We start from the raw sequence: 26,488 nt of genomic DNA on the forward strand, positions 1-26,488 counted from the left end.
ATGTACTATATCTGGAGGGGCATAGAGTTCCGGTCACTGCAACTGGAATCATTATATATCTGGCTTTCCAAATCATAACACTTGGTCTATTTTGGATCTGTGTACCTTTCTACATAACAGTATACCATTGCAGTCCCCATCCTGTCTGGAATGAGACAATTGATTCATTCATACTGTATAAAGGACTCCAAAAAATGCCAGGGAAAAGACAACAAAACAGACTGAATGTGAAGCAGCAAATGTGTAGTAGTGAAAACCAAAGCTTGCATTTTGCCCACCCCAAAGCTTCTGGTATGATCTCAAGCTTCAAGTTTTATTAAAATTTGATTGAATACTTATCAATAATTCTAAGCGATTTACAAGTTTAAAAAATAGGGGGATACAATATTATTGAGAAATAAAATCACATATACAAAACAGAACAAAACCCCCTCAGAACTAACCAATAACAAAAGGAAATAGGGAGGAACTACAATTCTTAATATGATAGAAAACATGTAAAGTAAAAACATCAGGAAGGTGAAAAAAGAAAGAAAAAAAAGAGAGGGCAAAGTTAAAAAATCCTAAGTACAATTGCTGATCAACTCCCCAGTAAAGTAGCTTGGAGAAAAAAGACAGCCCACCTAATCAGGAAAATGTTTTTCTAATAGAACATTACTTTTGATATGAAGGATATAGTAGAAGGGTCTGTGGCCATATTTAGTGAAGAAAAGTGTTCTCAGATGTGTCCAAGTATATATTTAGGACACTTAAGGAGACTAGCACTATCTACCATATAGACTTCCCACACAAAAAATGAACCTCATACAAACAAATCATTGCACATTGGCTTGGATTACATGCAAAAAATGGTAACAACTCTTCAGTCAAGCAGTTGCCATTAACATCCTTTATATAAGTACAGGCCTCATTGAGGTGACCTGGCAGCAAAATTCAAGTGGCTCAGGAGGCATTATATGTGCCACAAAATAGCCTTCATAGCCAATTCAGCATCTGTAAGTACTATCAGTTTCTCCATTTTCAAGAGTTCGGTGCCTAAGAATGTTGCCTCTCATTCAGACCTTTGGTTCCTCCAATAATAAGCAGAAATAGTGCAATATGTTAGTGCAACTTCAAGGAGCCATTTAGCTCATGAACAGAAAGTCAACTTTCCCATCTCCTTTTCATGCTTTTGACATGCAAGATCAAAGTAAAGCTTCTCAAGAAGAAAATCATTAGAGACCTCCCAAAATATGATATTTGAAATATTCCATCAGACTATTGGATAAAACTAGACAACAGATTTGCCAGTCGTGTGTTCAATGTATTTATTGGTTTTAGTACAAAACAGACAACTAAAACATGAAACAGAAACAACAATATACAAAGATAGTCACCTATGTCAAGGCTTGGCAGAAATACATAGCACTAGTAAAGTCTATCAGCAAAGAATGAGTGCACACAAAAGATGTGGTAATATCAACCTAAGCAGTAATAACACACGAATTAAAGAAGAGACAGTAGAAAACTACAGGTTCAAGATATGGTCCCACATGTCATGAAATTTTCGCAATGAACCAAATTTTTCAGCATATAAACATTCATATTTTACTATGGCAGAGACATTAGCCCAACAGGCTGAGTAGGAAGCCGAGGATAAGTCCTTCCAATTAGACAGAATCACCTTCAGAGCCAAAATAATCAAACCTCTGAGGAGGAGAAAGCTTGGTTCAGAAAGGGACAATGCCGTGTCATCAACGCCCAGAATAATTATGGCATAAGTCAAAGGATGGGCAATGCCCAAGGCAGTCGTTATCATCTCCCAGACACGTGCCCAGAAGTCTTTCAACAGAGAACAATTGAAGAGCATGTGACGGAGTGTACCATCTGCAGTGAGACAGGACCAGCACTTATTAGAGAGCATAGGGCCAAATTTAGCCAGGCGATGTGGGGTCCAAAAAGCTTTGTGTAAGACAAAATAAGCATGGAAGAAGAGTCTCATGGAAGAAGAGTGGAGAGAACGTCCAGCAGATAGCCACACATCCTGCCACTCGTTATCCTCTAAAGACAGGTTCAATGTCTCATGCCATAGTTGAACTACCTTCATATCAAGCGAGTATTTGTGAAGTTGTAACAGCTTATACCAACGTAAGGCTGCTTTACCCTGGGAGGCAATTTTGCTGCAAAGGGATAAGAAAGAAGGATAACCCACATTAGGTTGTAACGTAACAAAATCCTTTTTGATGGCATGGGTAAGTTGTAACCATCTAAAAAATTGTGATGAGGTAAGCCATATGTCCTGCAGATAGTAGCAAAAGTGAACCACTGAAGACCATCAAAGAGCTGATTCACAGTCCATATACCTAAGTCTTGCCAAGATTTCCAGGAAATCAGGTTGTTTTGAATCTTAATGCGAGGATTAAACCATAAAGTGATCAATAATGTGCTTACCCATTTAATGTCCGAAAAGGCTTCCACCTCACGAAAAGCCTTAACTGTAGAGAGCAATATAGGATTATCCAAAAAAGGTGGTGGAAGAGATATGGCAGGTGCATATTTCAAAGCAACATTAGTGATTCCAGTTGAAGCCAGGGAGGCGGGGTAGACGGGTCTGAAGCATGGAACCAAAGGGCTCCCTGTCTGAGTATAAAGGAGACATGATAGTCAAAAAAACTGGGACAGGAAACACCCCCATGTTGTCTGGAGCTCTTGAGTTTCTGGAGACTGATCCTTGGAACTTTATGGGCCGATAAAAATTCCACCAATAGAGATTCCACTTTCTTATAGAAAGATCGTTGAAACAGAGCGGGAATCATAGATAGCACATAATTCACCAAGGGGACTATCATCATTTTGATAGTGTCAAGACGTCCCCACCAGGAGAGCCTGAGAGGCGACCATGCAGCAAGAGAACGTTTTAGTTTATGCAAGATGTAATTCATATTGTATCTCAATGTGTCATCCAAAGTTGGACCAAAATAAACCCCCAAATATTTGATCTTGTCAGGGGGCCAATGGAATCTCAGACATTTAACTTCATCACAATACTCCGGGCAGTTGATAGGCATTATATCGGATTTAGATAAGTTTAGTTTATATCTGGAGATGAGAGAATACCGGTGAATCAGCTCAATAATGTATGGGAGAGAAGACGGAGCAGCATAAATAAGGACATCGTCAGCATATGCCGATAATTTGATCTCAAAGTCTCCCAAACGAAGTCCATAGATGTTCTTATGCATTCTTATCGCAATCAGTAGAGGTTCCAAAGCAAGGTTAAACAACAGGGGAGACAAAGGGCATCCCTGTCTAGTTCCTCTTGTTAACTGGAACGACGTGGAGTAGATATCATTGATGTATAGTCTCGCAGCGGGATTGGTGTATAGGATACGAATTAGAGATATGAAGTAAGCAGGAAACTCATACCATTGAAGTACATGGAAGATGTAATTCCATTCAATGCGGTCGAATGCCTTCTCAGCATCTAGAGCGATCGCTAGTAATGGTGTATGCAGTCGCATAGAGTATTGCATAATGTTAGCAAACAATCTAGAATTGTCACTGGACAGACGGCCAGCCATAAAACCTGTTTGTTCCGGGTGGATAAGGGTGTCTAAGGCAGGTTGTAACCTTCCGGCAATCACCTTAGCAAAAATTTTGGCATCTGTATTAATTAAAGAGAGAGGGTGATAGTTTTTAACATCTGTAAGGTCTTTGCCATCCTTAAGAAGTACAATGATAGTCGCCTCAGTGAAGGTACCACTACCGTGACCGTACGTAATTAAGGCCTTGAAAAAATCCAACAAATGAGGCAAGAGGTAAGGCAGAAAGACTTGATAGAATTCTGAAGGAAGGCCATCAGGGCCGGGAGCTTTCTTCTTAGCAAGGGAACGCACAGCCTTAGCAACCTCATCAGAATAAAGCTCTAAAGACAGGGTTTCCATTTGTGATGTCGTCAAGGAAGCTCGAGACAATTCGTGCAGAATTTTCATGGTAGAAGGGGAGCTTACCGAGTCAGAGGAGTATAGGCTTTTATAGAAGCATTGAAAAGTGTCAACAATCTGCGGTGCGTCCGTTAGGGTAGAGCCGGATTTATCCACTATTGCAGGAACAAACTTTTTAGAAGATCTGCCTTTCAAATACTGAACAAGAGTATGTCCACATCTATTGCTCTCCATGTAGTAGGTGGCATTCTTCATTAAGAGTTGATCAGTCACTACTTGGCTGGCAAGCAGGCTGTATTTCAAGCGCAGAGTGCGGAGTTTAGTCAAAATTGAAAAATCACCAGTAGAGCGGATGTGATCTTGCTCAAGTTGTTTGATCTCATTCTCAATGTTCTGTAGAGCTGAAAGTCGTTGAGACTGTAAATGAGCTGAGAATGATATGATTGTGCCTCTAATAAATGCTTTAAAGGTGTCCCAAAGATTAACCCAATTAGTATGGTCAGGTCTATTTATCTGGAAAAAGTCAGTAATGGCCATTTCAATATGAGAGACAAATTCCGGTTCAGTAAGCAAGGAGATGATAAGCCTCCAATTCTTCTGTGGCCGCAAGGTAGTAAGACCATGCAATTGAAGGATGATCACAGCATGATCAGAGATCACAATTTTCTTGATGGTTGAAGAAGAGAGAAAAGTAGCCAGGGAAGCACTCATCAAAAAAAAATTCAATGCGAGTGTAAGTGGAGTGAGGAGCAGAAAAAAAAGTGAATTCAGTTGCACTCAGATGTTGAACTCTCCAAGGATCCATTAGCTCAAATTGTAGTAATAAATCTTGAAGTTTATGCTAGCATCTAGAGCAGGGGTGCCCAATACGTCGATCACGATCGACCAGTAGCTCAGGAAGGCAACGTGAGTCGATCGCAGAGCCCATCCCGGGCTCCGTGATAGACTCGTGTTGCCGTCCTGATGTACAGGCCGATCAGCCTTCCTCTCCAGTGTTCTCCCTAGGGCCTTTTAGCTGGGCGGTCCGCCCAGCTGTCATCTGCCGCTGCTGAACATTAAAAAAACCCCCAAAAAACCTGCTTAGAGATTTCAGCCCGTAGCGAACTTATGCTCCGGGCTCTAACGTGTGCGTGCCGGCTTCTCTTCTCTTCCCTCCAAAACTGGAAGTTATGTCGGGGGGGGGGAGGGGGAGAAGGGAAGCCGGCACGCACATGTTGAGAGCCCTGAAGCAAGCGTTCGCTACGGGCTAATGCGGGAGACAGGTCAGTGAAGCATTTGTTCTTCTTCCTGCCGGGTCCTGCCTACTTTCTGTTTCCGCGAAGGCAGGACCTGGCAACATTTCCCCCAATAGGTTGATCACGATCTTGGGCTGATCAGCCTTCCTCTTCCCGATGGCAGAATTGACGTCGGGGAGAGGAATGCTGGTTGGCCGAAGCAGGGAGAGCTTGGGGCCTGTTATTGGTGGCGTTTGGGTCCTGGTCCCCGATGGCAATGGCAGTGGCAGTGGCTTGGGGAAGGGCAGGGAGAAAGAAAGAAAAAGGGCAGGCAGGGAGACAGAAGGAAAGAAGAGAAACAGAAAAAAAAGAAAGGGAGGCAGAGAGAAAGAAAGGGCAGGGAAGAAGAAGGAAAAGTTGGGGGAAGGAATGAGGTCTGGAGGAAAGGAAGCATACAGGCTAAAAGAAGGGAAGAAAGATTGTATGCACAGTCAGAAGAAGAAAGTGCAACCAGAGACTCATGAAATCACCAGACAAGGTAGGAAAAATGATTTTATTTTAAATTTAGTGATCAAAATGTGTTTGAATTTATATCTGCTGTCTATATTTTACACTAAGGTCCCCTTTTACTAAACCACAATAGAGGTTTTTAACGCAGGGAGCCTATGAGTGTCGAGAGCAGCGCTGGGCATTCAGCGCAGCTCCCTGCGCTAAAAACTGCTATCGTGGTTTAGTAAAAAGGGAGGGGGGTATATTTGTCTATTTTTGTATGGTTGTTACTGAGGTGATAGTGCATAGAGTCATCTGCTTTGACCTCTTTGAAAAACCCTGGAATAGGAATGATAATTAACATTTTCTATGCGTACAGTGTGCTTTGTGTTTTTTTTTAATTTTATTGTTGGTAGATCATTTTGACTTGGTCATTTAAAAAGTAGCTCGCAAGCCCAAAAAGTGTGGGCACCCCTGATCTAGAGGATTTGTAGGCAGAACGAGATTTTCTGTCTCTAGATGGATCCAGTATAAGATTGAAATCACCCCCTATTATAATTTGGTGGTCCATGGCAGTCGCTAGTTGATCTGAAATATTGTCATAAAAAATGGGGTCATCAATTTTAGGGCCATAGACATTAAGGCATTCAACTATCTTTCCATTGAAGTCAATAGTAGCACAGATCCATCTACCCTCTAAATCTGTTAAATGTGTGAGTAAGCAAAGGCTGGGTCTATTTCTGAGTATAGTAATGACTCCATTTCTTTTATCAACTGCAGGAGAGAACAGGACAGGCAAGGCCCATGGAAAAGAGAATTTAGATGAATCAACAGCGGATAAATGGGTTTCTTGTAGGAACAGGACGTCAGGTTGCAAGTTTTGAACGTAGTTCCATATCTTTTGTTTTTTGGTGGGATTGTTAAGACCCTTAACATTTAGGGAACAAAAAGTCAAAGATATGTGAAAGTGAGAGATAATATCTTATCATATAAAATGTGCTGTAAAACTGCAAAGAGAAAAGGTTGAGCACAATACGGTACAGAGAAGTTATTATAAACAGTAAACAGAAAAAACCTCCAGTTATGAAGTGTGCATGTAAAGTCAATTAAAGAACAAAGCATACCAGATTCAGTTGCAATATCAAAATTTAAAATAATATCAATAGAAACTGCAAGTAGAGCAGCAAGTATCGGAGTCGACATAGGAAACATCAGGAAAAACAGATGGGATAGGAAGACCACAAGGGCAGCAAATAGTGGAAAGTGGTGTGTGTGGCGCAGTGGTTGGAGCTACAGCCTCAGCACCCTGGCGTTGTGGGTTCAAACCCCGCGCTGCTCCTTGTGACCCTGGGCAAGTCACTCAGTCCTCCATAGCCCTAGGTATGTTAGCTAGATTGTGAGCCCACCGGGACAGAGAGGGAAAATGCTTGAGTACCTGATTGTAAAACCGCTTAGATAACCTTGATAGGCGGTATATAAAATCCTAATAAACTTGAAACTTGAAAGCTAGCCAGTTTAGCAGTAAGTAAGCTATATATAAGAAAGCCACTCAGGAAAAGGAGTAAACATGCGATATATCTGTAGTAATAGTAATAGAGCTGTAGGAAGCCAAGTACATAGAAGCAATGATGTGGAGATAAAGTGAAATGAAAAGCAAGAGTTCAACAATATAAACATATAAGAGCAATGTCAGAGAACCACCGCCTAAATAAGGTATAACATTTGTAATACCATACAACAATCAAAATTGGAGCACACAAAAACTTGTGCTAAAGAAATAAGAACAGGTCATCATTTATGAAGTACACTCTTAACAGAAAGAAAATATGCCCTAAGCATCATATCCCAGCAACAGAAGATTCAGGTGTTATCAATCGAGCTAGGCGCCAAACGCTCAATATAATCTGCAAGCTCCATATGATTCACAAAGTTCTTGGTGTAATTATTGTGGGTAACTCGCAGGGTGGCTGGATAGAACATGCCAAACTTTGCACCGATGGCCTTGAGGCAAGGATGATATTCTATGAGCAACTTCCGGCGTTTGCCAGTTTGCTTAGCTAAGTCTGGTAAAATCAAAATAGAATGCCCTTCATATTTCAATGGGTGCTTCAGCTTAGCCTGCTTCATGATCTCCATAACTTGGGCAAAGTGGAGCAATCTAACAACAATAGGGCGCGGGAACTTTGCACCAGGATCAATAGAATGCGACAGCACGCAGTGGGCCCTGTCTATTTCCAAATCACGCTGAAAAGTAAGATCCAGGAGTTTAGGAAGCAAGGATTGAATAAATGTAATTACATCTCGCCCCTCTCTCACCTCTGGAATCCCCAGAATCCTAAAATTATTCCGGCCCGAGCAGTTCTGTGAATCCTCGAGCTCTTGTTCCAGCACCGCCATTTTTTTCATCTGGCGCTGCAGACTAGTGATGTTCATTGCATTTGTTTTGACCCGTTGCTCAGCGATATCTATTCGGGACCGGAAGACAGCCATCTCGGTGGTAAGTGATTGAAGATCGGTTTTAAGATCCTCAGTGTTCTGGGCCGTGGTCTGCAACAGCTCCCACATGGATCGTAGCTCGTCCATGACAACCTGCAGGGCCTCGTTTTCGCTATCAGATTTACTTGAGGAGGCTTTCTGTGGCGATATAGGCTCAGAGTTCTTGTGCTTCCCGGTTTTGCATGAAGCCATATCTGTAGCAAGGCAAACGATCTTAAATAAAGCTCTCTTAAACGATATGGGCTACAAGAAATAATTCTTTATTTAAACTGGCCGGCGGAGCTCCACTAAAACGCAGCCATGCCTTGTCGTGCTCGCTAGCGCCCCCCAGATTTGCCAGTCATGATACAAGAGAAAGAGAGCCCAAAGATTTATGGAAAGACATCAAAATCTTAATTAGTGATGAAGATTTGAAAAACAAAAAATACTCCAGAAGAGAAAGAAAGCCAAGAAATCACCTTGGATCTCAGAAGAAACCAAAAAAGTAGCAGAACAATGAACACAAGCAAAACTTTCCAGTGATAGAGAAAAAATATCACAAATGAACAGAGTGTTTAAATGTCAAGTTTGGCAAGACAAAGTATGATATCTAATGAATATTTGTGAGAAAATTGAATCGAAACATATAAATGGAAAAACTAGATTAGTATATGAGAATATTAATAGATTGTGGCAGAAATTCCAGCCTTGATTGGGGATGCCTAAAGATGCCAATGGAATGATATTGAATGATTCAGAAAGCATGGGATTAGAACTGAACATAAACAAGACGAAGATCATGAACACAGAAAATGATGAAGATTTTGAGCTTGATTTCAATTGCTTGGGCTCTTTCATAAAAAAGAAGCAACTAGCAGGGAAGAGATACTCCACACTTGGTCGCTCTTCAATAAAGGCTCTCAAAATTTATTCAAAGGCAAGGAAATAACACACCAAACAAAGATCAGGCTTGTCCATGCACTCTTTTCTCATTTGGCCTCTATCTGCCATCATATTCCTATGTTTCTATTTTCATGAAGATCGAACGAACCACGCAAAGAGGATGTCCTGCAATCAGATGGCTGGACATGTTGAAATGGGGATGATGCTGGAGGACCTTACTGAACTAGCACAAAACCAATTTTTGTATAGATCCATAACTCATAAAGTCGCTAGAACTTGAATGGGAGTTGATGACACCTAACATAACAGCTAAGGAAGACACACCATTTGAGGGAAGGGTTAATCTGCAAATGGGCAGCTACTTGGTGCAATGATAGGTCTGCATCTGTCTCCTTATAAACCGCACTGGCATAGTACCGTGCAGATGGTGGATTCCATGATACAGAGTCATGCTGTTGGGCCATTAAGGAGTTTATTTATTTTATTTATTTTTAAAATTTATATTTTTCATTGCAGATTTCTATTTTTCATTGTAGATTACAATAAAACATTCAAATAATCACAATATCAATACAAAAATACAACAAACATGCATCCTTATAGCCTCCCTGATTTCATCTATTCACAGACTCTACACCACATCCCTATCTTCACTGTAATGATAAAAATGCTCTACCAAACAAATTCATCTTCAAAAACTTCTTAAAAGTCAACCTCACAGTGCACAGTCATAACACTCCTGTCAAAGCATTCCGTAACACTGGAGCTGCACATGAAAATGCTGCTTTTCTTGTATTTTGATAATGTGCTTTATTACACTTGTCTGTAATTAACTTCATAGCTGATTCAGAGCTCAGAGTACATCTTGGTTGGTACACTTGTACTAATTGTTCTAAACCCCAAGACGCTTCTAAATACAAAATCTGATGCACCAAACAGCAGATTGAACATAGCATCAATTGTTCTTATACAATCAATTCTTTCAACTACCATGTTGTCTAAGCATATTACATGAATCTCTGATGTTCCCGAATTTTCATCTTATAAAACTCTAACTTTCCTCTTGCTTCTCCTGCCCTGATCTTTATCACCATCATACAGTGGTATGTCTTTTATATTTCATATCTCATTACTTTAAATGCTGTCATAGCATGCCTTGTCAACCATCAAGGTTTAAAACTTTTTTCTTCACTTGAAACAATCCTCAATTAATCTCCATAGTTTGCTTTAGCTCTACAATCCCTTAACCCTGATTGCTGTTACCTGATTGCTGTCAGTTTCTCCATTAAACCAATCTGAAACAGCCTTATCTTCCATTGTTGAATGGATGGTATGTTTATCTGTTTCTAACTAGCTATGATTTCATAGTGTTCTAATACTATATACATTTTAAGCAATTTACTCTTCCCCTGTATACTCCAGTTTGGAAACATGCCTAGCAAAAGTACCTTAGGGTTCATCTGGATGTTGATATTGCACAGTTCTTGTATTAAAAGTTTTGTGTCCTTCCAATAGTGTTCACCTCTACCAAATGTGCAAAAAAGTGCCTTCTTCCTCACACACTCTCCAGCAGACCCCAGATGTATGGGGGTATATCATTCTTAATCTGCAAGGTATTAAATATCATCCATAAAAGAACTTTACAGCAATTTTCTTTCCTGCCATCCGAAAAATACAGTATATTCCCATATCTTACTGCTCAGTTCTCTGTCTAGATCTCTCTCTCCTCTTACACATTTTCATAAATTTAAATCATTCTATGCCATAATCATCCAGTTAGCTATAAAACTGTAATTGCCCCCTTGTACATCTGGGTCTCCTACCATAGCTTCTCCAAAGTCAGGGCAGCTTGCTTCATTTGTGTGGTGAGCCCTCTATCCCTCAAGTAATGGTGTACTTGGGAAAAAGACTTCTGATTGAATCTCATGTTCACTTGGAAATTGTGTACTCTCTGAGCTTATTTTGACGTTTTGGCATTCAAACTATTGGTTCAATCTCTGGTGCTGAGTAATCTAGACTATTGCAACATTACCTATCTAGCAGGTGTAAAGAGAATTTTTTCTAGATTGCAGATTATTCAAAATATTGCAGTTAGACTCATATTTGGCCTGAGGAAGTTTAATCATATTACTCCTTTTTACCGAGAATTGTACTGGTTCCCTATTAAGGCACACATTATTTTAAAGTTAGGTTCTGTTTATTATAAAGTTTCTATAGGTCAAGTACCATCTTAACTAGCCGATTCCTTCCTTGTTTCAACTCAAAAGCATTCTAGGAGATCTCATGCTCTGTTTGTCTTTCCGCTCGTTAGGAGCTGTAAATTTAAAAAGTATCATGAACGTGCTCTTTCCTAACAGGCAGTCATTTGGGACAAGGATTTTAAGCATTTACTATTGACTTCCAGTTCTTATTTATATTTTTGAAGACAAATGAAAACTTGGCTGTTCTCTAGGTTTTTGGGTAATTAATATTCTATATTTGTTGTTGTTCTTATTTCTAAATTCAGGAAATAGTACAGTTTAAGAGGTAAAGAACTTATGTATACAACAGAAGAGTGGGACTTGGGTGTGATTGCATGTGATGATCTTAAGGTGGCCAACAGGTTGAAAAGATGACAGCGAAAGCTAGAAGGATGCTAGGGTGCTTAGGGAGAGGTATAGCCAGTAAGAAAAAGGAGGTATTGATGCCCCTTTATAAAACTCTGGTGAGACATCATTTAGAATATTGTGTACAATTCTGGAGGCTGCACCTTCATAAAATATAAAAAGGATGGAGTCGATCCAGAGGAAGTCTACTAAAATGGTGTGTGGTCTTCATCATAAGGCATATGGGGACAGACTTAAAGATCTCAATCTGTATACTTTGGAGGAATGATAGAGATGTTTAAATACCTACATGGCATAAATGTTAATGAGTCGAGTATCTTTCATTTGAAAGGAAGCTCTGGAGTGAGAGGGCATAGGATGAAGTTAAGAGGTGATAGACTCAGGAGTAATCTAAGGAAATACTTTTTAACAGAAAGGGTGGTAGATGCGTGAGTCTCCCGGTAGAGTTGGTGGAGACAGATACTGTGTCTGATTTCAAGAAAGCCTGGGATAGGCACATGGGATCTCATAGAGAGAGTAATAGATAATGGTTACTGTGGATGAGCAGACTGGAAGGGCCATTTGACCTTTATCTGCCATCATGTTTCTATGTTTCTGTGTAATCTTTTGTTAACCGCATAGAACTCTATGGTTATGCGGTCTAGAAATTGAGTTTTTTTGTTTATGTTATGTTTATAAACACTTCCCCGTTTTGCTAAAAGTACTTAATCCCATTTGTTTTCATCTCATTGAAATATTGACTGTGTCCTCTTTCTCATCTTTTTTTCTGCTTGTTGTAGCCCAGATTCTCATAAGATGTTGTGTGAAGGAGTTAGCAATATGTAAGCTTTACATTCCTTCCCTTGTTAGCCACAGTATCCTCCTTAGAGGTGATTCTATCTTATCTATCTATTTGCTCCATCTTACACCCTATGCTGTCTATTAAAAATGTTTTTAACACATATTGTGTTGACATTGTAATGTAGCATACTATGCTATATGTTGATTGATTTTAGTGCTGTAATTGTAATTGTATTGCTTTTGTTTGACTTATTCTGCTGTACACAGCCACGAGTGAATTCCTTCAATAAGGCAGTAAATAAATCCTAATAAATAAATACATTTCCCCTACTACTTCTTGCTTCAACTGAATATTTGACTTTTAGGGCCCACCTTCCATGGTAATAAATGTTTCAGCAGGGCAGCTATGTAGTAATTTTTACAATTAGGAATTGCCAAACCGTCTAGTGTCTTACTCCCCACATATTATCCTATTTAATTTATGTGCTGGTTTCCCATCTCACCTAAATTCCTTAAATTCTTTCAGGTCAATATAGAGCCAGCAGTAGTCAATGCTTTAATAAATGCTGGCCACCAAATCTGGGCATTGGCTCTAAATATCTGGATAAGTGACAGTACCTGGAAATTATGCCTATACAGCCAATATTCATTCCCATATGTGCACAGCTAAACAGGCAAAGATAGGACTAGTATTTAAGTGGTTCAACTTGCCCAGTTAGCCATGCAAGCCCTGGCACCTGCACAGTTCCCAGCTTTTCCCAAATTCTGTTCCTGGACCACCACAGCACTACTGAGGGTGAGAAGAATACTAGTGGCCTATGGAAAAGGAGATGGAACTCCTCTCGTATGAAGAAAGACTAAAACGGTTAGGGCCAGAGGTTGTGGTAAGAGCGGATAGCGTAGCTGATTTTAAGAAAGGTTTGGACAATTTCCTGGAGGAAAAGTCCATAGTCTGTTATTGAGAAAAACATGGGGGAAGCCTCTGCTTGCCCTGGATCGGTAGCATGGAATATTGCTACTCCTTGGGTTTTGGCCAGGTACTAGTGACCTGGATTGGCCACCATGAGAATGGGATACTGGGCTTGTTGGGCCATTGGTCTGACCCAGTAAGGCTATTCTTATGTTCTTATGCAATAAAAGGGAAGCAGAATTGTCCAGTGGGGCTCAGCTATCATGCTTGAAACCTTAAGTCTCCTACTTGCCATCCCTTCCTACTGCCGTGATGTCTCCTACCCATCACAATTTATAACTCCAGTATTTATTTATTTAATTTTCTATACTGTTCTCTCAGGAGAGCTCAGAATGGTTTACATTAATTTATTCAGGAACTCAAGCATTTTCCCTTGTATTCTGGTGGGTTTACAATCTATTTAGTGTAGAAGGCGCAATGGGGGGGGGGAGGGGAGTCACAAGAAGCAGCATGGGTTTGAAATCACAACCTTAGGGTGCAGAGGTTGTAGCTTTAATCATTGTGCCACACTCTCCCCTTTGGTAGGAGCTTTTTGTACAAGAGATCACATTTAAAGGATAGGGAAGAAGATACAATGGGAAGTAGGGAATTGGAATACTACTTCCAAATAAACAATCTTCCCCTTCATATATATATGAGGTAGATTTTCTGCTGGAAATGAAAAGGTGAAATGAAAGAAAAGCTATTGTAGGATATTATGTTTAAAACTCTTAGGAGAAAAATAAAATAAAACCTTTGCATCACCAGAAGGTTTCTGAATAAGGTGGGGAGGCTTAGGAGCAGACACATTTGCAGCTCAACCACTTTGAGTAGCTTCTTTGAGCCATGACATTTGTTCTGAAGATTAGCCAGGTTGTAATGTGTGGCATAATTGCACTGTGCTGATGTCCCAGAAGTGAAAACCTAATTGCTTGACAGGACTATAACTTTGCGGCATGCTCTCACCTTGTTAGGCCCTTTCCTGATGCAGTTCAAATGAAGTCTGGCCGCAGGTGTGCCTAATTTACCTCACAACAGAGCATGTTGAGTTTAATTGCACAGTGGTTGTTAGGAAAATTGGTGGGTTGAATATCAAATGACTTACTGTATGCTGATGGCAGATGGGCATTAAGAAGCATTGTGAGATAAGTGTATAGGTGAGCTGAGTTAATAAAAGATCTACATTTCATCTTCAAATCGTGCAAAAATAATAAAGCCTTATGGTGAGTTATAGGTTTTAATTGAGAAGGTAATAGCTCTAGCCTCTAACATTCTGATTTTCTTCTTTAAAATATATGAGCAACAGCTGTGCTATTTAAAACATTTTAATGTCAAAAAATAAATATGGTATTTCTGTCTAGTGCCATAATTTTAGTATCAAATTTCCCTTTGTAGTATGCTTAGTAAAGTTACAGCAAATGATGCAAAACAACCACATGCTCTAAACTTAGATGATATAAATAAAAATAAATTCTCATTAAGGAGGTGATTTTATAAGGTGATGCTATTTTCATGTGCAAATTGGCATACACATTTAAGTAAGGATATTTAGAGAGATTTATATGTTTATGCATCTAGCATACACGGATTTGAAGAGGGCCTGATCTGGAGAAACATTTGCAATAGGAAATACATGTGCAATTTAAAACACTTCCCTGCCAGCATTTACACCTGCTCCAAAGCATGCGTAGCCACCAGCTAACTTTTTCTTGGGCCATGACGTTTGAACAAGTGATTTAGTGGGGAATTGTTTTTTAACTCTCTGGTGGTCAGAACCACCTAAAACAGAATAAAACGAAAGTTACAGAGCCAACTCCTCAACTTTCTCTCTATGGATGTGAAATTTTACAAAATCTGCTACTTACACATACGAACACTGGCTCTTGTGCATTTGCATGTCAGTAGCTACACCTGCAAAAAATGTGCCGACAATCTCGTGCAGGACTTATGCACACAGCCTTAAAACAGTTACTCTTAGTATTCTGAGGGTGTGTGTGTAGGGTAAACTTACAATTATTCACGCTCCCATTCAGGGTGTGTGTGTGTGTGGGGGGGGGGAAACCCCGCCATTACAGTGGAAACTTCCATTTTCTTTCTTTTTTGGGGTATTCAGCAGTTTTCAGTGTAGTGGGGAGGAGAGGAGGGGTCCCCCCATACCCCAACGGAAGCGCAAACACTTATAAGTTTAGTAGGGGTGGGGGGATCCAAATCAGATCTAGATCATGTGAAAACAAATAAAGAGCTCATTCCAAGACATACAGCAGTTATGGCGGCAGGGAAGCGGTGCTTTGTGCTTTCGTTTCTTCATCCAGCGTGTGCCGCATGGAGCCGCTGGGATAGAGATTGTTCATTCTGCGAAACTGCTATTTATTCAGAAAAACCTGTTTGAGCAAAATGGATCTAATTACTCTGGTGTTCTTAGAATGAGCTCTTTGTTTTCATGTGATCTATATCTGATTTGGACTCCTGATGAAGGCGTTCTACCGAAACACAGCTTGTGCTGAGTCCTATGTATGAAAAGTCATAATAAAGAACCTTTTTAGACTTCATTGTACCTTGTCACCTCCACTTTCGATTCCCACTTGACTGTTTGCTTGGCTGCTTATTGTGGGTAATCCATATCTTCTTTGTTTCTTGTGGACAATAACATATCTCAGTATTTATTGAGTCTTAGGCCCTGTTTTTCTAAGGTGCACTAACCGATTAGCGTGCGCTAATCGATTTAGCTCGCGCTAAATGCTAATGTGTGCATGTTAGTCTATGGACACATTAGCATTTAGTGTGCGCTAATTCGATTAGTGCACCTTAATAAAACAGGGAGTTAATGTCAGTTAAGCAATGGAAGTGCCAAGGAGCACCACTGTTGCACTGTACTTAGGGCATCTGTTAGATGCCGGCAAACACATGTATTTTTCCTTTGGCCTTATACTTATTTGAAAAAAGACTCTGAGAATGAGCCTTTTGTAAATATGATACAAACTTGAATGTCCCGTTTCTTACCTACCTGGGTTTCTATCATTTACCCTTCCCCCTCCCCTTTTATCAAGCTGCATTAGAAGTTTTTAACGCGAGCCAGAGAAGTAAATGCTCCGATGCTCATAGGAATTCTGTGAGCGTCAGAGCATTTACCACGCCAGCTTCTAGCGCAGCTTGATGAACGGGGGCCCTTACTTTGCAATATTAAAAAAGGCTTGGGAACCCAAACTGTTAGTTCTTGCTAAGCTTAGTAAAAGGGCAATAGATCTGATGTCATTCTTGAAATAAAACTAAGGCCCACAATGTTTCAAAAGACATGTTTCATAACGGTTTTCTTTTCTCTAAATTGAAATCCAAAGCGTTTTACAAAAGAACAAGCCTAGCCATCTCTCTGAATGGAATGCATGGTGCCTCAAATTTGTGTGTCATTATACATTTTCTGCCGGATTTTCTAAATGGCGCCGTTGTTGGCAGTTGTCTTAAAAGTGGCTGCGGATCGCATGTCAATCACGCGATGGCACCATTTAGAGAATCGCACCTCTGGTAAAGATAGGCGCCAAAAATGTAGGCCAGGGTTTTCAAGGCCCATATTTCTGGCAACTACTTTTCACATGAATCGCACCTCCAGAGGCACCTACAGGCACCTAACATCACTTCTGACATTAGCCATGCCTACAGTAATATTAGGCGCCGTTTTGGCGCCATTTGCTTAGGCACTAGTAGGTGCTTTGAATTTTTATTTAATTATCATTTAAAATCTAATCTAATCTAAACTGGTATTTGTGTGTTGCACATACGTGTACAGGTTCAGGGCGACTTACAATGTAATGAGAAAAAAAAGGTTACATATGATAAGGGAAAGAAGGGGAGAAAGATATGAAGTAGAGAGAGAGAAGCTTGGTCAGTATTAAGAGAATTCTGAGTGTGCATATAGAGTTAATTAGTTTACGAGAGTTCAGTTATCAAATAGAAGGGTCTTCAATTTCTTCCAAAATGAGGTGTGGCATATTCCTCTTAACTTAGGCACCTAAGTTAAGATGCTTTTTATAGAATTTCCCCCTTTGGGGATAAGACTGCTGTATTATCTTGTTGATGCTGTGAACTGTGTATGCTAACTGAAGTAGAGGACAGGTGATTGTTATGGTTATCCATTGGAGTTGTTTCTGCACTGTTTTACTGTTGTTGAAACTAATAAAAACTTTAAATTAAAAAATATCAAAATACTTATGAGTCTAACCAGCTAAATTTGGAAAAACAAACAAACAACCAAACCCTGACCTAGCCTTTTTTTTGGTCAACTCTGTGTGCATAAAGTTTCCATGTATACAGATTTCTGGAGGATGGGGATTCAAATCTGATTTTAACTGCAAAAATATTTAGGGATAGTATTTGGCCTGCGATGGTCAATGTTTTTTTTTTTTTTTTTAATGCTGACAGCTATGGACAGAATTAGCCTCAGATATTCAGTGCCAGGCTAAGTCCAGGCACTTGCACTGAATATCTAGGACTCATTTAAGTGGGACTGGCCGCTGGAGCTCATGCGGGTCCCAGCCGAAATACAGCTAGTACTCAAATAACTTTGGGGTTTTTTTAGCAACCATAATCTTCCTCCTGCCTCCAATGCAGCCCCCTCTGTCCCATCCCCCTCCCCCCTGCCAGTGACAGTCACAACCCCTCCCCTGGAAAGACCTGCCAACTCCCAACCCCTCCTTCCCCTCCAGTCTAGATAGGTTGTGGCAGCCATTTTATTCAGGCAGCCACAAGGGGCAGGAGAGATTGGCCTTTGCTTCAGTCCCCTTCACCCTCACTAGACAACCATGGATATGAGGTAGGCCCCCCTAGACCAGGGAGTCTGGGGTGATGTTCTGAAGAGAGAGAATTGTAGCTGTTGTGAGCTAGGGGGATAAAGAAGGAAAGGAGGGGGCTACATCGAGTGTGAGAGGGGGATCGCAGGGGGTTATAAAGGTTATGCAGGTGCTAGCCAATATTCAGTGCTGGGGCAGTCTGGTGACTCGGCTGGGGACCATTCTGAAGGCACTGCTGTTGGAACCAATGATTTTATTTTTATTCAAAATGCTAATTCTCTTTTTTGGTAATTTTTAAAATCATATGTACTGCAATTTTTCAAAAATGTTTTGGTAGCAGGACTGCTCTGCTGTGCCATGCAGAAAGCAGGGGAATTTTGAATATAGCACAGGCCTTTTTCAATAGCTCAAGTCAAGTTACATTCAGATGCAGTAGGTATTTTCCTGTTCCCAGAGGGTTTATCATCTTAGTTTGTACCCGAAGTGATGGAAAGTTAAGTGATTTCTGCAAGATAACAAGGAGCAGCAGTGCCCACTGTGCTAGCCATTAGGCTGCTCCTGCACTCCAAGAGTAGCAAGGTTCAACTGCTCTTTGGCTCCATCAAGACTTAAGGAAACAATGGTCCCACCCCTTAGGTAGTGGCATAACTACAGGTGTATTTTGTAAGCAGGGGGTCCTTCTACTTTAGGCTCAAGCCCATCCAAAATTGGTGCACCCTTGTTGTGGCTGGCAGGGATCCCTAAGCCCTGACAGCAGACTTCCTCTTCCAGTGGTCAGAACTTGGCAGCCAGCAGCAGTGGCCCTGAGCCTGTTCTTGTTCAGTTTTCACACATTTTGGGTCTGATTCTGGAAACGGCATCCTGATTGTAGGCAGTGGTAGGTGTCAGAGCAATCAAGACACATGTTTAAAAAAAAAATCTGTGCTATGAAGGATGCTTACAATGTAGGTATCTGACTCGCACTTACAGAGGTGTCTAGGCATGCCTACGGATGCCTAAAGCTGGTATAGCCATGGCTTTCATTGGGATGTGACCTTAGGGTCTATAGGCGTGCCTAGGTGCTTCCATAGGTGTGAATCAGATGCCTTAAATGTAGGCCTGTAAAAAGCTGGCCTATATTTAAGGCATCTCTCCAAAAAATAGACACGATTCTAGACACGGCACCTACCGGTGATTGACACGCAGTAGGCAAACATTTTATAGGTGCCTACCATGACAGGCACCATTTCCAGAATCAGGGGGTGAAGAGAAGACAGAGAATTAGAGGAGGGGAGGGTCGGGCAGAAAGTTTTGTGCCCACCCACTTTGAGTGTGGCTAAGCCATTAATCTGGAGAATGGGGTGAGGAAAAGGAGTCATAGCCATTACTCATTTGTCTTACCTACTGACTAGGGTGTTTGCATACCAACTTTCAGACTGAGCCAGGCTTTGTGACCTCTGGGTGAGAAGAATCATGTATGAGGGTTTAATTATACAGAGATGATTTAAAAGTGCTTGAAAAATATCAGGATAAATGTCAATGAAGCTCTTGAAATTCTAATGATGGCCAGTTCTAATTGACCTGGAAGTCCAAAGAAATAGAAGGCCAATACAAATTTTGATTTGATTACAGGCAGAATTTGTTGTACACTTAGTCCATTATATTTTTATAGTAATGTAATTAATATATTTTAATTTTGTATTTTTATAGATTCTTTCTAAAGTTTTTCCTCAAGTGCAATCAGAACTGCTTGAAGAATGCAGGGAATCCACGAGATATGCGAAGATTCCAGGTACTCAAGAAAAACATTAATGCATTATACAAAGAATGACTTAAACAACTGGTTTATTCACATGCATTATCAGAGAAAACTTTTTAGCTATCACTGTGTGGAGGAGGGGAAGGAAGGTGACAGATTAAATACAATAATTTCAGATTTTAAATAGCACTTGCTTTATGAAAAAGTATGTCATGTGATGCACTGTAGACATTTAATTGCCATTATACTGAAATTTATTTAGTAGTTTTTTTGAGGGAAATGGGATATTAGACAACTTATTCTACATGTTGACGAGCTTAGGAGATAACTAGGTATTGCATGGGTGTTCAGCTGTGCTTAGCCAAATAATTATGCAGGTGTCTACTACTGGCTCTGGTGGTTTATAAGGACTATGGGATGAAATGATGATGATGATATCTGGCTAAGTCTGTCTACTCCATGGGAAATCATTTTAAAAACTTTTTTGACGTGAAAAGCCTGTTTTACATGCAGAGATGGAGTTTTATAAAAATGTGTGACCACTCACAGCCTCTTTTACAAAGCCGCGCAGCAACAGCCCCGAAGTCCTTTAAATCTCTATGGGCTTCGGGGGCCATTAGCGCAGTGTAGCCGCTAGCGCGACTTTGTAAAAAAGGCCATCAGTTTTAATAAATAATGTGCTTGGAAAGAGGCATTCTGAGAGTATTGCATGACTGGGGCAGAGGTGGATTTGCAATTCGCATGCATAATTTATAAAATATATGGGTACACAAATAAAGAATATACACATTATTGCTTTTTTCAGTGCAAGTATAAATTTGTGCATGGGTTTTGTGCACTAACCTACAAATTCTGTATATGGCATCCAAAAACTCGGGCTGATTCTCTTCAAGACGCCATAATTAGGTGGCAGTAGACGTCCTACCACCCCCGAACTTTTAACTATTTTAATTGGTGATAAACTATGCGATAATTGATTGCGTTGTTTAAAACCAATCAAAAGGTGATTTTAAAAAATAAAATAAAAATAGCCGCCGCTAAGCAGCTTCCCTGACTGGTGCCTATCTCCCTGGTGGCTAGTGGCACATAGTGATGTTGAAGCCCAGAAGGGGGCAGAGTTAGGAATGGTGCTAGATTTTGGTGTCACTATGTGCCACTGGCTGTGATTCTGATGTGACCCTAGGCACTGAAAATGTAGGCCTGTGAAACCCTGGCCTATGTTTCTGACACCAAGGGTTCAGTCAAGCTGTCGACGATTGACATGCGGCGGGCACCCATTTTGTATGTGCCTACCATGGCAGGCACCACTTCCAGAACTAGCCCCTCAGGGTCAACTAGAACAGAGATAAGTGTGATTCTACAAAATACATGTACCTTTTAAAGAATTGCACATAGCACCTGTATGCGTCACCTAACTTAGGCGTACTCATGTAGGCCATATCAAACCAAGCCTAAATGCCCGCAATCGGGTGCATTATATAACAATGTGCAAACCTCGTAGGAATGTTCACGACCCACCCATGATCTGTCCCCAGCCATGCCCCTTTTCAAATTCACACACGGCAACTGGTGCATACTTTTGTTAGAATCATGCTTTCCGAGTTGTGCGCATCACTTTTAAGTTGTGACAATTAGCACCAATTATTAAGTGTTAATGGCCAATTATTGACACCAATTAATCAAGGTGTGCACACAAATAGGCTGTGCACACTGATTTGCATGCACAACTTAAAGCACCATATACAGAATTTGGAGGTAGTGGAACTGGTTCTGCACACCTATTCTATAAAGACTGTTTTACGACAGCTTAAAATGCGATCCTGCTTGGACTTCTCACATAAATGTCCTGTTATAAAATTACCCTCAGATTTAGATACAGACGTGCAATTTACATAGTAAACCTGCTCAGTTTCAACAACAACGAATACTCTACCTTATCTTTCCTATCATATCTTGTAGTTGCTTTTTCCAACCCTCTCCCCATAATATGCTCCACTGTTCCCTCTAGCTGAGCTAGAACTCCTCCACCTACAGTCCTGCCAGTGAGGGGTGCTGTTTCACTATCACATTTTCAGTAGTGAGAGATAAGCAAGCTCTGTCAGACTTCAGGGAACCTGCCTGTCCCTGGTATTTCAAAACACAATGTTGAAGCATCACCCCCTACTGGTAGCAATATGGTTGGAGGACACCCGCTCAGTTTAGAGCAGGGGTCTCAAAGTCCCTCCTCGAGGACCGCAATCCAGTCGGGTTTTCAGGATTTCCCCAATGAATATGCATGAGATCTATGTGCATGCATTGCTTTCAATGCATATTCATTGGGGAAATCCTGAAAACCCGACTGGATTGCGGCCCTCAAGGAGGGACTTTGAGACCCCTGGTTTAGAGGGAACAGTGCCTTGCTTTTTCCTTTGTTTTGACTACCTACCACTTCTAATCACAACCCCTACTTCAACTAGAATTGAAAGCCGCTTAAGTGACTGCCTTTATATGCGGGATAGTAAACACTAAATAAACTTGGAAACTTAAATCTATGCTAACTGGCTAAATATGAAAGCCCACCCTACAATTGCCTTTAATCCTATGCCTTTTTTAGAAGACAAGATGAAAAAAACCCCTCAGAATTTAAGCAATTAAAGGAGTCAAATTTTTACATAGTTTGATTTGCTTGGGTAAAACATGATTTCAGCTGGTACATCTTTTGAATATTAGCCCATTACTGTAATTTTAAGATTAGTCCACCTCACATGGAATTATTGGCCATCGAGAGCAGTAATCTGATGCTTTATCTTAATGCTCCAAATGTCACAAAGACCAGTCTTTGGTTTCTTATTTAAAAATCCAGATATTAATTTATACCACTGAGTGGGCTGGTGTCCCAGGAAGTCCGCCTGAAAACAAGAACGGCAGAGTTTACTGATTTTTAAGATTTTTCCAATCAGGGAACCCCTCCTGAATGGCTGCTTCAACTGCATCCATCTATAATTTTGGGATTTAGCAAGACCAAATGTATGTTGCAGTTGTGAAAAATCAAGCATTTTACCATCTGACATTACATTGTCCAAAGTACGTATGCCTGCCTTCATCCAATGCTTCCAAATGACCTTAAACCTGCCAATTTGAATCTTGAAGTTCAGCCATAGGGAATTATAGGGGAATTATTGAATTTTAGAGCATATATAATGCCCAACCATGTTATTGAAGCCATTTTACAAAACTTTAATATTTATAATTGATTTTCCTACAATAGCTATTGGCCATTTATTAAAATTTATTTATTTTTGCTGTTAAAAAAAAGTGTAGAATAACTCATAAGTTTTATGGTTCCACATCATTCTCTTCTTGGTTGGGCTGAGAACTTTTCAGCGGCTCCTCGTAAATGTTGCAGATGCTAATGCTGAATTGGTACTTCTCCTCTTTCTCCACAGTCTGAACAAAAAGATAATTGTTATACAATATTCACGCTCAAATCCCAGAAAAAAAAATCCATAACAATGCTATTATGCCACAGTGGACTGATAAGACTTTTAACCCCCAAAACCCCCCACCATCCTCTATCCACCCCTCTCCAACAACAAATAATTTCCCAAACATTAACTTAAGAAGATATTAAAAATCAGAAGGAAACATAACCCCATCCCAATACATCAGGTATAACTAGGAAAGGACGGAAAAGATTATAAAACATATATCAGTGTAATCTCAGTCAAACACAAAAATCACGCCATTGTCCTTTCCACCTCTATATATCTTCCCCACATATCCCAAAATTGTTGCCAACGATGAGACATAAGAGCAGATAGTCTGTAACACTCATAGACCCAACCTAGACGCTCCCTCATCAATGCAGGAGTTGGTCATGAATGTCCCCTTCATAGCTGAGCCACTACCAATCTGGCCGCCGTAAAAGCTAATAAAGAGAGCCTATCCTGCGTTTCATCCATCCCCTCCTCCCAGATTCCTAGAAGTACTGCTTCTGCAGTCATAGCTAGGGATAATTGTAGCAGTGTATTCACATACCTGAACGCCTGTTTCCAATAGCTTTGCATATAGGAGTAGTCTCACCACATGTGAAAAAAAGGTCTCAGATGGTCACAGCCCCACCAAAACAAACCAGAAACCTTCCTAGAAACCCTAGTCAAGATACTCGGAATGATATGCCACCTCATCAGCATTTTAATAGCATTCTCAACTATACTATAAACCAGAGCAGCATGATGTACCCGAAATGAAAGGCACTCCCACTCCCGCACTGATAGGTGTCCTGCCCAAATCCACCTCCCAGGCTCTCATATAAGGCAGCTTCCTAGCACCGTCAGTCTGTAACTTAAGGTTCTTTTTTAAAAAATAAAACTGTTACTTAACCATAAAAGAGAACAAAAATTGTTTTCATGGTACAGCCAGGCAACTTGTTAGGCCACAACAATCCAGCCAGCCAACCAAGCAACTGATCAACACTAAAGATCTGTAGATTGAAAAAAACACTGCAGCCATAAAAAAAAAAAAAAAAAGAGATTCGTATGATATTAGGAAAAATGGAAGATGAAACCATTCAATTTAATATAGATCGCCTCAGACTTAAACACTATGGGGCTCATAATCGAAAGAGAAAAACATCCAAAAACTGGCCTAAGGCGGCACTTGGACAAACATTTCCCAAATACGTCCAAGTGTCGATAATAAAAATGGGTTTTGGACGTACTTCTAAAATGGCCTAGGCCTACGTAGTGCCACTGAACGACCAAAGCTAAATGGGGCGTTTCAGGAGGAGTGTTGAGGGCGGGAGTTGGGCGGGATGTGGGCCGGCTTAGACTTAGTCGTACAGCATGTATAACTGAAAGTTATACAGCCCACGATCGACGGAACTTGGACGTTGTGACTTAGACCATGTAAAACATGGTCTAAGTCACAAAACCCCACCTAAAGTCACCAGATAAGCACTGAAAACACATAAAATAGACTCCCACACACTACCCCAGTTATCCCCGAACCCCCACACCCATAAAAATATTAATCACACCTTTAAAATTCAGCCTCCAGACCATCATCACCTGGCCGCCTGGCATAGAAAAGCCTAGTCATCCAGCACAGAGGCGGCTTAAGCTGTCTTGGGGATGGGTTAGGGACTCATGCAGTGGAGGACCCATGCCCATAAGCCCCTGTAATCACTGCATTGATACTTAAACATGTGCACTCCCTTATACACCCCCAAAACCCTTTTGTACTGGCATTTAAGTGATTCCTACAGCCAGAAGGGCTGGTAGATAAGCAGGTAGATAAGCTGGTAGATTGGGGTGGTAGATAAGCGGGTCTAGGGGAATATGGAGGTGGTTTGGGGGGCTCACCATGTCCTATAAGGGAGCTGTAGTGAGGAGAAGACATGGCACCCTTTTTATGAAGTTCACAGCAGTGCCCTGCAAGGTACCCCACTATTTAGGTGCCATGTCTGGCTGTTCAGTCCATCACTTTGCAGACCCCTCCGAAGTCCAACAGGGCTTGTTCTAGGCGTTTTGGACTTGGACGAAAAGTTGGACGAAAATGTGGTATAAAGATGGATGATTTAGCGACTTGGACGATCAGATCGGCAGGACGTATAGTTAGACGATTTTCGAAAGAAAAAAATTTTGGATGTATTTTTCGAAAATGTGTCCTAGGCTGTTTTTTACTTTGGACTTAGATGGAAATGGACTTAGACGTCCCTTTCGATTATGCCCCTCCACGAATCTGGGAATCATGCAGGGAAATTATTATCACATCGCATCAAAGTCCAACATCAACAAGGTAATATTACGAGCATACGATCCGAACACGGTGACCTCCTCTCAAAAGAGAAGGAGATCCATGATAGGTTTGTAGAATTTTATAAGAAAAAAACACTGCAGCCAAGCTTACATTTTTATGCATCTCTGCTTCAAGTGGCATTGGTGATATTGATCCATAGGAACAGATCAGAAGGTCAAACCCGGAATGAGTGGAAATGTCCTCTTTGTCTCAACAATCACTAAAAGAAGCATCAGTCACAAGTGATTTTGTGGTTGGCAGTGGAGGTAGTAGTTACAAGAGGGACAACCACAAGTCTCTTTAGTTAATCTCCCTGCTTTTTGGAGGCTTTAAATGGTTTTAAGAACATGTCAGGTCCTGGGCAGTATTTTCAGCTCGTTTTGCTTTCTCAGCATCTTTTTGGAGGTGTGTTGCAGTAATCAGTCACTGCAAAGAGGAAAAAGAAAACCAGAATGTCTGCTTTTTTTTGTTTGCTAAATGGCTCTATTTTCCCTTTGATAACTAATCTGTACATAAAAGTAGCTCCCATTTTATAATGCTGTTCTTAATCTGCCAGGAATCTAAAATAACATTATCACCTTACTACGTATTGCAGTAGTACTGCTTTCAATAGTCAATAAGTTATTCTTTAAGAAACAAGGATTTCATTAACATATAAATTAGGGTTTTCCTGATAGCTACTGTATGTAATTGCTAAGTGCATGGAACAATTAGGTGAAGGTGTAGTTTTATGACTCCTGTCTCATAGGTAGATGGCAATCTAAGTGAAGTGGCACATGTTTACTAAGGTGCGCTAGTGTTTTTAGCGCACGCACAAGATTAGCGCGCGTGCTAGCCGAAAAATTACCGCCT

The 26,488-nt window shown here is 40.6% G+C and overlaps 1 protein-coding gene across 8 annotated transcripts in view; it reads left to right on the forward strand.

The window, feature by feature from the left end:
• EBF3 (EBF transcription factor 3) overlaps nt 1-26,488 on the forward strand; it is a 443,966-nt gene that overhangs the window by 294,390 nt on the left and 123,088 nt on the right. For all 8 annotated transcript variants that reach the window (XM_033943611.1, XM_033943614.1, XM_033943616.1 and 5 more), the window contains one exon: nt 19,810-19,891. In XM_033943611.1, coding sequence (XP_033799502.1) covers nt 19,810-19,891 — 82 coding nt within the window. The remainder of the gene's footprint in view (nt 1-19,809; nt 19,892-26,488) is intronic.

This window comes from Geotrypetes seraphini, chromosome 4, assembly GCF_902459505.1.
Source record: "Geotrypetes seraphini chromosome 4, aGeoSer1.1, whole genome shotgun sequence".
In the NCBI taxonomy this organism is placed as follows: Eukaryota; Metazoa; Chordata; class Amphibia; order Gymnophiona; family Dermophiidae; genus Geotrypetes; species Geotrypetes seraphini.